We start from the raw sequence: 16,663 nt of genomic DNA, 5'->3' as shown, positions 1-16,663 counted from the left end.
GCTTACTAAGTGCCAGACACTGTCTTAAGAAGCACTTCCTATATTTAATTCACTCACTCCTCACAGCAACCCTAGATAGTGCGGTCATTACTTCCATTTCACACTGGAGGAAACTGCGACACACAGTGGTTAAATCAAAGTTGGGAGCTGAGCTAGGATTTGAACCCAGGCCATCTGGCCCCACCTTCCATTTGTGGAGCAAATGGTGGCAGGAAGGTGGGAGACATGGTTTTCCTCACCAGGGACACAGGCTGACCTGTTTTCACTTCTCCCTCAGAAGATATGTCCACATTCTTTGCAGGGACTGCTAAGAAGCTCCAGAATGGTCTGGGATGCTCCTTTTTTTTCTCTAGCCAAGGAAGACTCCATATTTGTGTCTTGATCAGTGTTAGAATAGGTAATTGGAATAATTGGAAAAGGAAGCTAAAAAGTCAGAAATCAAAATGGCTCAGGAAAGCAGCAGTACAAAAAATAAAAACTAACTTGGATTGTGCTTGACGACTTGCAAAGTGTTTTCACGTATGTGTTCTCCTACGATGCCCCTCACTGCTACCCATTATTGTTATCTCCACTTGACAGGTGAGGAAAGTGAGGTCCAGAGAGGAGTGGCCTGTTCATCACCTTGGTCCATGCAGGACTAGAATGCGAGCCCAGTCTTTCTCTTTCCTTCTCTTCCCTCCTCTCCTCAGCTCCTCTCCTCCTGCCCTCCTTCCTTCCATCTGAGTTTTTACTCACTAAGAGAAACTCACTCATAAACTTTAGACACAGGCAGCATGATTTCGTCTCTTTTCTTTATGTATTAGTTTTCTGTTGCTACATAACAAATTGCCACCAACTTAGCAGTTTAAAACACCCATTTGTTAGCTCACAGTTCAGCAGGTCAGAAGTCCAGGCACAGAGCTGCTGGGGATTCTCTGCTCAGAGTATTAGAAAGTTCCGAGTGTCAGAAGGTGTTACCTGGGCTGAGTTCTTGTCTGGAGGCTCTGGGAAATAATCCACTTCCAAGCTCATTCAGGTTGTTGGTAGAATTCAGTTCATTGTGGTTGTAGGACTGAGGTCTTTATTTCCTGCTGGCTGTGAGCCAGGGGCCAATCTTAGCTTCTAGGTGCTGCCCACATTTCTTGCCACATGACCTCCTCCACCTTGATGCCAGCAATACAGCATCAAATCTTTCTTGTACTTTGAGTCTCTGACTTCTTCCATCTCTGATCTCCGGACTCCAATATAAACTCCAAACATAAACTCCAAACATAAACTCCATGTGATTCTTTTAGGTCTCTTCAGATTATCTCCCTATCCTGAGGTCAGCTGATTTGGGGCCTTAATTACAGCTGCAAAATCCTTCCCATCACCACCTTGATTAGTGTTTGGTTGAATATCTGGGACCAGTGGTAGGAAAGAGAGATCATTTTAGAATTCTGCTTACCACCAATGCATTACAGCATTACAAAAGATAAAAACAGACAGAAACAAGGGCCAACTCGGAGATATTTATTTCTCAGTAATAATTACATAAATTCTTTTATGTTTTTAGAGTTTTTTGCCAACACAATGCATTCTGTATTTATTAGGCCATTTGATTAAAAGCATATTCGTAATCTGTGCACTACATCTTTTGCCTTAAACTGATTGAAAAAGAATGAGGTAGACACAGTTTTGTTGAACAACACAATTGTAGATCACCAACTATTCAATAAGTTCATCTTTTCTTTTAGTGTCGTTGCAACCTATAATTTCTTCTCAGCCTCTGGGTTCCATCTCCTTCAACTCTTTCTGGTCCTTGGCTATTTGATTACTTCTCTACTTTCAGGTCTCATCTTAAATATCACCTCCTCATGGACAGATTTCTCGATGGCCTTTTCTAAGCTAAAAACAACAAGTACATGAAGTTGTTCTTTTATTAAGGCTTTCTTTGAAGTGGCTCTGTAATTATTTCTGGATTTGTGGATTGCCAGTGTCTTATCTCTATTTCCCATTAGACTGTAAGCCTTAGGAAGGGGCGCCTTCATAGGCTCGGTGCCTAGACTATGGTACAGAGTTGCCATCAAAAATTATGTGTTTAATTGAGATGTAAATAGAAGGTATGGTTCTGATACTTGTAGAAAAGCTAACTGTAACATTTGTTTTGAAAGGTTGGCTAGAGTAGTGAGCCGAGTTAATCATGAGGTCACGGCTAAAGCATTTGTTGTTTGAAAAGCACCGGATTGACAGTCATAAAGCACTTGAAAGAGAGAGAAAGGAGACGCTTCAAATGGTAGAGCCAAAGAGAAACAATTTCTATATTGTCCTTTGAAACATGCGGTGCTACTGAGTAGGAGATGGGTGATGAGTCTCCAAATCATGGACCATCTGATGTTTGGATCACGGTTTCCTATTTCTAATGCCTCAAGATAGATGCTTCTTTCCTCCCAGTCTTTTCTTTGAACAGCTCCTCTCTCTGATTTTTCTCCTAAGCTTCGCCTTCACCTTCATCTCCAAGCAGTTATAGACCCACTTAGAAGCTGTTTGACCTTAGGCAGGTTAGTCAACCTCCCTGAGCCTTGTTTTCCTCCTCTGTAGAATGGGTATGATAATTCCCACCTTGGAAAGTCACTGGAAGGATAGAAGGGCAGTGACTGCAAGCGCCTGACACACACTGAGATTGATAAAAGCTATTTTCATTACTATTAGACTATACCACAGCTCTGATGTCTCACGTGGTATTGAAGTCCTCATCCTAACAACAACTGTTTTTTTGGAAATTATAAAAAAAAAGAAAGTTACAGTAGATTACAGGACCATTGGAAATTAAAGTCTGCTTGCTTTTTGTCATCATATATTAAGTAAGGACTATCTAGTTTCAAATCTTTAGATTAAAATAAATGCATTTCACATACAACTATCCTGAGCACAATTTATCTTTTTTATTTTTTTTTCCTGATGATTTGGAAGGCACTTCAGAGCCTTGTAGTGCCTCTGGGTTTTTATTATGAACTCGTTAGCATTTTATTATAGCTCTTGAGGAGTATTTCTGGAAAGCCACTTCTACCTGTTCACCTTTTCTCATGCCTTAATACATGATGTAAAAATAGTCTGTTTCGATGAATGCAGACTGGCTTGCCTCCGCGCAGCCCCTTCCCCAGCTCCTCATCTCTTCAGTGGTGAGGACTCTTCTGCCTCAGCTGTGCTAGGCAGTAATGGACCCAAAGCAGTAACATCGCTGGAGCCAAGGACCACTGGTGAGTGGGGCTTTGAGGAGATTTTTTTGCCATAAAGTACCAAAAGCTATTCAAAATTGGTCATTTCCAATGAGACCGTTTTAGGGAGCAACAAGGACAGAGTAGATCAATTTATATTTCTTTTTCTTTTATCATGTAAAAGGACGTGTTTGATGAATTCTCGAGGCAGGTTAAACAGTAAGAGCAAATACGGTGGTGGAAGAATCAAGGCAGCTTCTGTTGTATTTATTATGGGGATCGTTTCTATACTCCAAGCTGCATTCTTACCTTTTCATTTATTTTGCCTGCCTTTTAATTCACAGTGATTTAGAGCAGTCAGTGCGTTGCATCATGGTGGCATTGGAAGTCTGTATTTCTAATTCGATTCCTGCGGTGTGAACCCAGAACAGAGGGCCAGGAGACTCTGCCCCTCCTTAGCTGGGAGAGCTTGGACGGTTGGCGCAGTCTCTCTGTGTATGCCCCAGTTTCCTCTCCTGTAAAATGGGGCTATTCACTTCTTATCAGAGGGTTGTCATAATAAAAGGAAATGTCCTGTAGGTGTGAAAAAAAATTTAAAACACCAAATAAAATAAAAATGAAAGTATTTGCATTTTTTTAAACCCAAATTACTATGTGAAATTAGGATGCCACCATCGTCAAAGTTGTTGGCGTCAGTTCATCACGTTTCTAGGTGAAGTTAGTGAAAGTGATTATAGGTAATAAATATCTTTTTTTTAAAAACTTATTGCAGAGGCAGTTTTTCCACTGTTAATGAGGGTAATTTGACTTGGTTGAAGGATTGCAGTTCTTAAGAATTAATGCAGTAATCCAATTCAAAGATTTAAAGAGATCTAAGATTTTTCACAGGTCGCGTGCTAGTGAATGTGCTCCTATCACATAGCAGCTAATGGACTTGAACGCCAGTCTGTCATTTACTGTTCCTCCCCGCATAGCAGCTTTGCCCTTGGTACTGAGTATACTTTCCAAGCATTGCAGGTTATTTAGAAGTGTGGTATATTTGTAACACTTTTGAGAGATAGTATCCTATTTCTCACAGTACCTAATTATTATAAAAACTAGGGTTATCTTTCTTAATTACATGTTTGAATCCTAATCTGCTAAGGTCTGAGGAATATCAGCCTTAGAGGAGCTGCCTTCTTGCCTTTCTTTTTCAGAGGAGGCCCTTTTATTTTTTTTAACGTATTTTTTAAAACTAATTCATGTATCATTCTGTTCATCCATATGGGTTAATTCACGTGAATACAAAGGTTACATGCATGGTATTCATAACTTTCCATTTTTGATAATGATGTATTATTAACAGCTAACACTATTTTGTAAAGCCTTATTTGTAAAGGATGTTGGAAATGCTCTTATTTCCCGATCCCATTATGTTCCTAAATATTAAAAATCCCATTTTGAAGCAATTAGACGCGTTCACTTCTCTTTCTACGTGTGTTCTCCAGACAGCGTCACCGTTCTGTGCACACAGGAACCTTTGTTCTTTAATTAGAAAAGGGACCAGAGCTCGTTAATTGTGGTTCCAAGTGATGTCTCCTCGAATGTGGAGGCAATAATACATTACAAGGAAAGACCAAGCCCAAAAGTGGAGGCTCTCGGGAGTCCTGAGAACTGTTAAAAGATGAACAGCAAAGGGCCTTGTAGGGCCCTCCTCACATCCTGGACTATCCTTGGGGGCGGGCTGGCTGCTTGCCAGTTTGAAAGCCAGAGAGATTTCTGTGCTTACAGAAGGATGGAAGGGAAGAAGGTACAACGTGTATAGAAATCTAGAACTTGGTCTTTGCTGAAAGCCTGTGATCGTTAAAAAAACAAAAACAAAAACAAGAATCTCTTGGATTTTTTGCTAAGTGAGTGGACCCTATCTAGATGCATTTAGATGTTATTGAAAGTGAGTGAATTGCTGGCAAACATGATAGGAGACAGATATCCTAATGTTTTATAGGCCGATTTTCACTGCTGGCATTGAACATCGGAGGAACTGCACGAGTTTTGAAAGTGAAAACTCCCAAAGAGAATTGGCAAAGCCTTAGGCCCGCATCAGCCATCAACCAAGAGCCCTGATTTCCACCACAAGAATAGGCATTTCTCCAGCCTCCAGGAAACTGCATGCCTCTAAATGTTCCCAGAAATATTAATAGTGCAAATGGTGGACTCATCTCACTCATCAAGCGTGAGGTTCCAAAAGCAGGGAAGTAAGCAACTTGAGTGAGAAATCTCAGACCGTGTGGATGATGTCTCTGCCTGGGGCTTGGCTGAACTAGCGAGGGAGCCCTGAAATCAAGGGATCAGAATGAAGCAAAATGTCAGCTTGAAAGCCAGAGAATGGAAAGGGGAGCAGTTAATTTGAGGGTCAGTTCGCTTCTCTTTGAGAAGTTTCTATCCAGTCAGGAGGCTAACCTTCTGGAAGGAAAGAACTCAGGAGCCACTAAGCAAGTCTGAGATCCTCTCCTGCCACCCCACCTGCCAACTTGCTCCTCATTTCTTGCTTTCTCTTTCTATCCCTGCCAAAAGATAAATTGCCTTCATCCTGCTCATGCTAATGGAAGACATTATTAACAAAAGGGAGGGCTTCATAAAGGTAGCAGAGATCTGGCAAGTAGAGGCATGACGCCCTTCCCTGTGCTGACAGTGGTATGGGTCAGAGACGGTGACGATGGAAACAAATATCATTTCCCTGAAATGTTCTGCCATTTAAAGAGACATGTCTAGCTAGCAATATATGTATATATATTTTTTCCTACCACTAATCTTTTTTTTATGTTGCATTTCTCAGAGAAAGAAAAATAGATTTTAAAATGTAAAAACCTGTTCTTCAATTGAGTATGCGAAAATCTCATTGCAGTATTTATTCCAAACCTGCTCTCATAATGTTCAGTCAAGGAGAAAACAGCAAAAAACAGTTGTTGATGGACTTAGCACAGAACTGGATTAAATAAGCATTAGTCTACTGAAGCTGATTACAGGAATATGAAAATGCAGTATCTTAATGGTACATATTTTTATGTGGCAGTTCAGTTGCCTTTCATTTTGCAGCTAATATGTCTATTCTTATGAGTCATTTACTTCTTTAATTACCTTTTGCAGGCAAGGCACCATGCTATATTAATGTGAATGATTTTTACTGCCAGTTTATCATACAATGCCCCAGAAGTTGAAAGGCATAATTGACTTGGAAGAACAGCTCATGAAGGAAACAATATTTAGTTGACAGTTTTCCTTGTACCCTCTGTTGACGTTTATGAGTTTACACTATGCTAAAGGAGTAATAAACACAATTTTCTTTCAATAACAGGAAAGGGTAGCTTCTAAAATACATTTGTGGAAAACACATTTGTTCATTTCTTGAATCATAGGGAAATAACACATTTCGAGTGATAAGACTTCTCAGATTGCCAATTGAATTAAACCTTTGAAGGTGCATTTATAACCTGTCTCAGAGCGTTAGGAGATATTAGGGTTCGTGTGACTGAATCGATTTAATGAACATTTAAATTATATACAGATTTGGATAAATCATATTTAAATCTAGGTGTTAGAGTGAAACTGTTTGGTCTGGTCCTCCTAGTTTCCAGAAGGAGGGAAGGCAGGAAGGGAGCTTGGGAATTGTCTGGAGGAAGATTTTCTTTCTCCAAAGGGAGAGGAAGCCTGACATTACATTTTGGGAGGAAAAAAAAAGGCACAGTCGATACAACTCCTTATAAGGTCTGGGCTTTGAACAGTTAAATCAAAGACTTGGGTGGGTCGCTGCCGTTCTGGAGTCTGGAATGCTGCCTTGCATTGACTTGGGCGTTAGCAAGTGCTCTTTTGTTGTGACCATCACTTCCACGGTCCCCTCGGCCTTCAGCTGGCTCCCTGGCTCTGGGCATGCCCTGCTTTGGCACATCGGTTTCGAGGGAGTTAAACTTTTCACAGTTTTCTGGATTGTTTGCAGTTCAGTCCTGTGTAGCATAATGAAAGTTTTCTAGCCATCTGTTGTTAAGCTGGCGGTGAGCAAGGCCAGTATATCCAAACAAAGTTCTGGCCTGCTGTAAACTGAACCTGTCAGTTTAGCATAGCTTTGCTGACCCCTCCAAGGAACAGGGCAGCCCTTGGTACCAGGCACTCACTGCATAGAGCTTTCAAAGGGGAACTATTTTGGGGATGGGGGCTGGGGGCCTGTTTACTTCTTCCCTCAGTGTTCCTCTCACTGGCTTGGACTGGTTTATACTTCATCTTTAAATGGATACTTGTCCCCCCTCCTTTTCGGAGGGGGCGGCATTACTTCTTAATAGGGGATTGTAACTTGGAGAACAAGGTATGAGTGTCTATAAATGTGTGTGTGGTGGCTGTGATTGGAAAGGATGTTCTATGCAGTTATTTTTGTTTCATTATTTTGTCTTTCAGTGTTTGGGGACAAATAGTCCAGGCAATGGAAGCTCCTATATTTATTACTTAGCTTGTATAACTAAAAATGTTTCATAGCTTTAGAAGGACTTTTTCGCCCCTTTTCTTCTGCATCTTGTATTTCATCATCAGAGGTTAATATACGGCATAACTTGGCAGAGCAGCCATTTGACAATGCTTCTGGTTGTATGGGGTGTTACCTGTTTCTCTGTTATCATTTACAAGGTATATCTGTTGCTTTTAATTGCCCAGCTTAACTTAAAATAATTTCATTGTTTTGTGGTATTTTCTCCTTTTGTAGTAAATGTTTAATTCTTATTTCCTGTTTCTCAGTGTTTCCTTGGAATATTCCTATACATTCAGATCCTTGGTATATATGTTATCTATCTCCACACCTGTCTAAGCCTCCCTCTAACCTTTGTGGATTTCTTCTTGTTAATGACACCTTGTAGGTGCTGTTGTATTTTTATCTTGGTCTTGCTGTAGTATATTTCCTGTCCAGCATTGGTTACATTTGTGCTCTGTTAAGAGAGGGCCCTGGGGAGCCATTGTCAAACCTCTGTATCCATCTCAATTCATTAAAATATCCAGGGAGAATGGCCACTGTCATTGAATAACTATGTCAGCCACTCCCCTTGCTGCCTTAGCCCCTCTAGATGAGAAGCAGACCACAGTCCCGTCCAGTAACGAAGAATAAAAGCACGGAAAGGATACATGTTTGTTCAAAGCACCAGTGTGAGAGGGTTTAGGTTCAACTTTAACTGCAATCAAAGAATGTACAAGGGTCAGGAAGTCCATAAATGGAGGGGTAGCGGAGAGCAGAAGAAGCACAAGAATAAACAAGGAGATACTAGGCTTCTCCTTTAAGGGACAAGGAGTATTGCACTAGTGAAAAATACTCAATTTAAAATTTAAATGAGTGCACTTACTTGGAAATACCATACAGTCATAATCTGTTTGTAAGGTGACTGACATATAAAGTGCTTTTTTGTTTTAAGGTAAAAAAAAATGTATTCGGGGTAGAGTTTCGGGTGTAAATGTCAGGTACAACGTAACGTGTACTCACTCCAAGAGTCAAGCAAATAACCTTGGCATTTAGGACACTGCCGTTTAGAACATGAAATTGTATTTTGTTGTGTGTCCTTTTTTTTTTTTAATAAAGGAGGACTACATTAAGGGGTCACCTATTAGCTGTGTTTTTGCTGTCTTAAACTCAGCCCTTCTGTCTATTAAAATCAAACCACTGTGTAAACATTCCAGTGTTGTTCTTGGTCTCTACAATGGCCACGGGGATCAGGTTTCACCTGCCTGCACATCTTCAAGCAATTAGAGCAATTAGCGTGAAGCCATTTCACATTCAAAGATTCAAGGTCTATGGTGACATTCAAGTCCAAGAGAAGTCTGAAAGGGAGAGAGGGAAGCGGCCGGGAGCATGGCTACTATTCCATGGCCCTGAGCAGACAATTTCTCTTTTAAAAATGATATCTCTTTAATGATATTATTATGAGGTTTTTAAATGACATATCAAAAGTTGTTTGTATCAAAAACACCCAACAGTCGTTTAATTATTCTAATGAAGGTCTTGATACATGGCATATTTTTAAAAAAGACTTTTAATTGCCATGAGAAATGGACTATTGCCTCTCCAGCATTCTTTGTAGGGGAAGAATATATTTTATAAGGGAATTTGCATTTCACCTTTACATGGTAAACCTCCCTGTTTGGGGTAAATGTAGCAATTACAGAATCATGGAATATTTAGTTGGGAGATTTTGGGAGTAAGTATTAAAAGCAACTTTTTTTAAGGCTGGAGAAGAATAGTGGTGACTTTAATACATGGAACTGTACAGCTTAAAGATAAATGATCAATGTTAGCACATCGGATAGCTGTATAGGCGTGATAGAAGGTAACTTTTAAAAAATAGTCTTATAATCCAGTAGGATTTGGATTGTTTGGTTTATTTGTTTTTTACATTTGTACCTTAGTTACCCAGGAATCTTGTTTGCATGAGGCAAACCCTAAACTGATTACAGCTTTATAAATTAGTTAGTACATTTTTAAATCCACATTTCACTGCTGGTTTATGCAAAAATGGGGGAGGGGCTAATTTTAAAAATCCAGGGATGCTGCATAGAAGATGTGGCTCTGCTGTCCCAGAGGGTGTTCGCAATCAGGAGTAACCTCGGGCTAGATTATAATGTGGGATTCTGTTGGCCTTTAACCCGATGCTGCCTGTTCACATTCAGTGTTTGTTAACAAACAGCTCTAAGTACAAAATTGTTGGGAGAATTACTTTTTCATTATAGGCACTGACTTTAATCAGAATAAGAGGCTTATTTTTAAAAGTAATAATTGTGTGCCTCTAAGAAAGTTCCTGCAATAATTCCTTTATGGTATTGCCCTAGTTGGCTTCAGAGGTGTTGAGCAGTTCTATATCTGTAGGACTGAACGCATCTGTCTGTGTGATTGGGGCCAAAGCATTTGTTTTCATTCAGTAGCTAGCCATGTTGGGGAACTGGGCTGCTTAGAGCTCTCTAGCCCCATCTCAAACTACTTAGAGCTCTTCTGTTGAGGGATGGTTTTCCTGACCGCCCACATGCATGGTGCCCAGGCTATGTGCCTTTTGAAACTGCATTACAGAGCAGATGCAGGGGATGCTGATAAAATGCAGCATGCTGGACACTGAGCAAGGTAAGAGTCTGCCCTTTTCCCCTGCCGCTTAAAAATGGATTGTTAGGAAATCATTTGCAGCGTTTGTAACTGGACCAGCTGAGTTAGACAGGAACATCTGAATTGGATACTGCACCCCTCCTAAAAGTGGAGAGGCTGGCGTGGAAGCACTGTGGGGCTCAGAAGGGAGATGAGGCAGTAAACCAGATCTTTCCCATTTTTTTCTCCTCGCCTAGTCCTCTGTTTCTGTGATCTGCCTTTTGAACTGTTTTTGTGGCTGATCAGTTCCACCTAATATGTCTCTTGATTTCTGCTATTGTAATACTCAGGCGACATGCTGTTCTCTTCGTTTTTATAAGCTTTAGATGCTTCTGCCTGTCATATTCTGGCGGTTTATCTTCAGCGTCTGGATTTGCTTTCAGACTTGAATGTCTATCATGCTGCCGTTGCTTTGAATGTGAGATCAAAAGAAGATGAATTCCAGTAAAAAATTTCCTTCTATGAAGAAAAGATTGGGGCCTATGTAAACATCCCACTGACAGTTACCAATGAGTTATTTTAGCCGAGTATTAGCACCTGGATGACAGACAGTCCAGCATTCCACGCTAAATAACAAATCAGTTGCTTCCGTGGCAGAAGAACATTGCCACAACAGCAATACGTTTTCAGAAGGAATCCCTTTCTTCCTCCTCCCCCTCCCTCTTTTTCTTTTTTTTATTGAATATGGCTGTTCAGCTCTTCATCCTATTTTTCAAGCTGACTTGTTCTGCCTTTAACAGTTTACTTTTCTTTACAGTATCTGTCAAGTTACTTGGGTGACGGAAGACAGGACTTTGATAATTAGTTTGGGGCGGGTTAAGGGGTGTTCAAGTGGGCAAGCTCGGCATCTTGAGATAAACAGGTAGTTGGGTTGATTGCAGAGAAGGAAAAGCAGCAAGAGCAAGATCAAGGGCACATCCCTGGAATGTGGGACGATGTGTTCTTTAAAAATACGTGTAAAAAATCCTCTCAAGTCTGCAGAATCTGAATTTTCCTTCTTTCTTTCTTTTTTTTTTTTTTTTAAAGCATCCTGCCTATGTAAATGTCACCACAAAAATATCTGGAGCAGGTTTCCCAAAACCCTGTGGGTGTGTATTTGTCTGGGTGAGTGAGCTGTGGCTAGGGCTTGGTCTAGCCAGGGCACACTTCTGATGCTGTGTTGCTGCTTGCAGACCTAGAGCGATTTAGATACATGTAGCATTAATAGATTTCTTTAAGTGCTAAATGCAACCTTGAAAATTACCTGCAAGCTCCAACGGATCTTGCAACTTTGAAAGTGAAGAATTACTTGAGGAATTCTTGTGGTTTCTTTGTCATTTAGCGAGAGCCCAGCCAGCTACTGTGGAGGCAAGCGTCCCTGAGGTTGCCTACAAAGGGCAATGTTCCAGTGTGTTTTCTCCTCGAGTGTGCTTCAGCCGCACAGCACTTCCTGTTTATTCAAACATCTTTTTTACCACTCGGCAACCCCCGCTTCACAGAAACAGCCAGAACCCATCTACAGCAAGAAGACGGAAATCCAAAGGCAGACAGTGCGAGCTCACTCCGTCAAACTCTTCATTTTCTCTGTAAGTGTCCAGAGAAAAAAGGAACGTTTTCACTGGGTTAAACTTTTAAAGTAGGGATCCGCTCTTGCGCAGACCTTCTCTGAAGGGCAGAATAAGATGATCCAACTTGTTTACTGCTTCCCCCCCGCCCCCCCTCATCCAAGGCATGTTTCTTTTAGAGATTTGAAGGACCGGTTCCTTCTACTCCTTGTTAATTCACTCCTGCTTTCAAATGTGTCTTCGGATATTATCAGCTAAGTAAGAGTATTGAGTGTCGTCAGGACAGTTTTATAGGTTTGAAGGTAGATTGGAGCCTCTCTCTGCTTATTTGTGACATTGTTTTGTGTTGCCTTCTTTTTTTCCTGTTATCACAAGTAGTGAGAGGGTGCTGGGATGGTGCCTTTGTAATTCTGCGTCTGCAGAATTGTCCTCTGATGTTTGCATCATGCCACCGTCATCATTTGTGAATCGGTCTTGATAACATTTGTACCAATTTCATGCCAATAAAAGTCAGACTGCTGAAACCAGCACGGTCATTATCTCATTCATATGACTATTGTTTAAACGGAGTGGGCTGCGGGAGGAAAGAGAAAGCCCGCCTCACTTTCCGAGATGGTTGTTAACTTTGATGTTGGAAGGCTCTTTTCAAAATTCTCATTGTGGATAATTAGTATGGCTGGGAAAGCCCTTGGACGGGGTTGCTTCTGTGTCGAACAGCTATGTGGTTGCTCTCTCAGTCCTTTCTATTGAAATGAGTTTTTAAACACATGGTTTGACATTTTTTAAAAGGGTTCCACCTTTTCCTGTCTGATGTTGTCGTCCCTCTTGCCTCCCTCCCCTCCCTCCACCCCTACCCCCACCCCTGACCCCTAACTTCAGTGTAATTGGTGAGCCAGGTGCTAATTTTTTTTAACTATGTACTGGTCAGGGAATAGACAGGAAATGGAAAATTAGCTCTTTTGATCTTAAGGGAATTGTTATTACTCTGAACCTTGTTTGCTAGTCCCCAGACTAAATATCCTTATATTTCAGTTTCTAAAACAACATCTATTAGTGTAGAGAAAGAAATATGCTCTGTAGTTGTCCAAACGTCTAATGGAAGAAACATTTAAATAAATAAAATAGATAGGTGTATGTGTCTGTGTCTTGCTATTGCTCTGCTGGCTTGTTAAATGTTCAGAAGTTGGTTCTACTTTGCAAGAAAAAAAATTAGGTTTGCGACTGCCTTAAGGACAATTTGTTTAACAGTAGGAGTAATTGCAGGGAAAATGGAAAGAGTGACTGAGGTATTTACTCAGATGTTAGTGTAGGTGTGGGGGCCGAAAACTCAGTGTGGGAACAGTGGGCTGCTTTTCTTGGTATCTCAGTCTATTTGATGACCATCAAATTTCCCAGCTCGCTGGTTTTGTTTTTTCTGGATGGCATGTTTGATTATTTATCAGAAGGGGAAGGGAGTAGCTGAAGCAAATAAACATGTGACCAAGTTCTGTTTTGTTTTCCACTCAGAAAGCCATGCCCTTTAGCAGATATACAGAAAATAATAAATGCATTGTTTTATGATAAAAGGAAATTATATGTGTAGTTTTTTTTCAAAGACAAGTGAGTTAACCCTTAAGACTCAGGAGCCTTTTTGCCTTCTGAGAATTTGCCAGGCTTTCTTACTGAGAATTAATCTATTGTGGTGTATGGTTTTATGATACAGGATTTCCCAGGATTAGTAGTTTAGTAATTTGGCTTTTCTCAATGCTTTGCTTAGTTATGCCTGCCTCAGTAGCTCTACTTTTATGAGGGGTAGGGGGGTATGTGTGTGTGTTTGTGTATGAGTGTGTTTTAAACAGTGATGCCGTTAGACAAATCAGTAGTAGCTCTCACAGTTTTGTTAAAGGCTGTTTTCTGACTTTAGATCTAAATATAAACAGCTCAAAGGAAAATATACCAGAATGTCTGTGACCAGTGCACAGCGTAGTTTATTAGAGGCCAACTTTTGCTCCTCTCTTTAAAGATGTCAGGCAGGTACAATAATGCAGAGTAAACTTATACGTCTGTGTCCCTCAAAAATACTTTCCTATCCCATATATATAGATACTGTGTATGTAATACATCCCATATATGTGTAATGTATATAATGATCTTCAGAGTTGTTATCCAGACACTTAGGGAAAGGCTCAAACCTACATTTAGGTAGATTTCAAAACAAGCAAACTAAAATTTATTTTTATTTTAATTCTCAGGTGGGGTTTGCATGACTGTGTATAGACATTCTTTATACACAGACACACACTGACATATGTGCACACACGGGCACATTTTTTAAGTAACTATAGCATGATTTTCTATAGGGACTTCCTCATTTATGTACATCCTGAAAAAATGCTAGGCATGATCCTAGCACAGTGCCTGGTCAGTCGTGTCAAGCCCTATAAATCAGAGCTGAAAATCTGTTTAGTTGCCTATACCGTTTTGGAATGTGAACTGGAAATATGCACACAGAGGGATTCCCTCTTCATTGACTATATAAGGGAACAATGCAGCCGATGCTCAAACAGCACAGCGTCCACCAGTATCACCCTGCATGTATGGAACCGGGAGGTACAATGATGGAAGCAGTAGCCTTTCTGCCCCCTCTATTGTCATCTTGGGGGACTCTCCAAAAGGCAGTTGGGTTGGATAATCATACTTTGTACTTGTACAGAACCCTTTGTCTGTGGAAATCAAAGTGCCTGACTAATGCTAGTTCCTTAATACTCAGAACACCCTTGGGACATAGGTAGGCTGCAAAGGTTATTCCACTTTTGAGGAGGGAAAATATCCTGTTGTTAAAATAGTTTACAATTTCCGGGTGTGTCTGTACTTAATGGTCAGGCTAGACCTGGAAGGGGTATGATCTAGCAGCCATGAGAAGCGATTTTCCTGTGACCTATTCAGCCCTGACCACAGGCAGACTCATGAGAAAGTGTTTTACCATGAAGAAACTGGACTGGAAAATATAGCTAGTGGATGGTGTTGACGGTAGTGGGAGAGAGGAGCCAGTGAAGAGTAATCATGCTTAATTTTAATCTGTTTAGGGTCAAAGTTAGGAAGTATTTTTTTAAAGACACAGCATGTGCTGAAAATTTTGATTTTTGTTTTGTTTCACTTTAACTCAATATGATGTTGGCAATTTAACTTGCACAAAAATCAAGTTAGTTTGTTCTTTGCAAAGAAACAGACACTGCTTATTGGCTGTACAAAGTTAAGTCAGAAGTTTCTCTGTAGTTGCTTGCTTTGGGGGCAAAAGAATGGAAACATTGTGTTAACCCTAGATGTTACTATGTGATTCTTCAGCTCTGGCTTTTCTGGGGCCCTTTTACTGTGGTATAAAAATGACACAGTTTAAAAATCAGTCATGTGCCATTTTCAGTTTTAAGTCTTTTGTTGAAAGCCTTTCCAGAAATCTCTAGAGTTGGGTGGTAGTATTTAGGTTGTTTGGTTTCCAATACTGTTTATTTGTTGGAACTTGCATATAGAAATGAGAAGTGAAAAACATGTGTTTTTAATTTTAAAAAGTAATTTTCAAAAGACCATAAATAATATGATTCCAGTTTTGCTTAAGAAAAGTAATTTTCTTAAGCATACCCCTATATGTTGACAATGTGTCATATGTAGGTGATGCTATTACACTTCATTTTGTATTTTCCTAATTCATTTATACATTTTTCATATCTCTACCATGAGCTTATTGCTTTCATAATCAGTTATCATTTATAAAGCACTTTTTTAAATCATTTAAGGGGCACTTATTGGATAGCAAGCCCTAGTCTATGCACTGTAATGTATTAATTATGGTGTAGGAACTGTTATTTCCTGCTGTTTTTACAGATGAAGAAACTGAGGCACAGAGAGGTTAAGTAACTTATCCAAGGTCACACAGCTAGGAAGTGGTGGTGCTGGAGTTGAATGACTGGTGGGCACTTAATCACCATGTATACTGCTTCTGTAGAAATACGTTAATGTTTTTTAAAGTAAACTTCTGTTTCTTTGGAATCGCCATGATTTTACCAAGGTCAGTAATTCCCCCAAATTCCCAGAGGATTCTTATTTCTTCATGGCTGGAGACTCAAGTTCCACCTTATGCTAAACTGTGGTTACTGGAAGTTCCGAAGATCATTGTCACTCTATGAGCACAACTCTGTGAACACAGCTGTCCGTCTGATGAACACAGTTTTGTTTTTAATCTCCTTTTCAAGAGAATGTTTCTAATTCCTTGGCCAGAGCAGTTGAATCTGTTTTTCTTTTGTTGTTTTCTTTATTTGTAATGTATATATGTATTTATATTTATATAAAGCATAAAATCTTCAAAACGTTCACTACAAAGTTACCTTTGTGGATTGGATTAACTGAATATTTTCTTCTAAATGTTTCTAAATTTTTGTTTAAAGATCTGTCATGTCAAGCAAGTAGTTCTAGTTCTATGTAAATGGGAAAATCCCAAATCCATGGATTTGTAGATTAATGGCCGTTGTTGGTTGTCTCTTTCGTGAAGTACAAGCGAAGGGATTCTAATCCAGGCTGTATGACCTTTGGTGTGCTATGTAAACTTCCTGTTTACGTAAAGCAATTTAGAACCAAGCCAGATACGCAGTTGGCATTCAGTAAGTGTTAGCTATCATTCTCATCATCTTCATCAGCAGCATGAGCATCAGTATCATCATCTCCCCTTACCTACCTATTTGGCCTCTTGGCGGCCGTTCCTGCTGTATTGTTCTAACAGTCAAGGCAAGGCATTGGTTAGGGTTTGGTGAGGGTTAGAAAGAGCCATATTTTGCTCA

At 40.1% G+C, this 16,663-nt stretch overlaps 1 protein-coding gene across 20 annotated transcripts in view; it reads left to right on the top strand.

The window, feature by feature from the left end:
* FOXP1 (forkhead box P1) overlaps positions 1-16,663 on the top strand; it is a 575,925-nt gene that overhangs the window by 397,767 nt on the left and 161,495 nt on the right. For 3 of the 20 annotated variants that reach the window (XM_058563055.1, XM_058562917.1, XM_058562925.1), the window contains exon 1: positions 11,470-11,876. The exons of 13 other annotated variants lie outside the window; for them this stretch is intronic. In XM_058563055.1, coding sequence (XP_058419038.1) covers positions 11,691-11,876 — 186 coding nt within the window. In that variant the 5' untranslated portion in view covers positions 11,470-11,690. Of the gene's footprint in view, positions 1-11,468; positions 11,877-16,663 lie in introns of those variants that run through there. 4 more of the 20 variants (XM_058563058.1, XM_058562907.1, XM_058563033.1 and 1 more) reach the window with 4 other exon arrangements.

The sequence above is a fragment of the Diceros bicornis genome, chromosome 2 (assembly GCF_020826845.1).
Source record: "Diceros bicornis minor isolate mBicDic1 chromosome 2, mDicBic1.mat.cur, whole genome shotgun sequence".
Taxonomy (NCBI): domain Eukaryota; kingdom Metazoa; phylum Chordata; class Mammalia; order Perissodactyla; family Rhinocerotidae; genus Diceros; species Diceros bicornis.
Note: the sequence above shows the minus strand (reverse complement) of the source record. Positions and strands in the feature narration are given on the sequence as shown.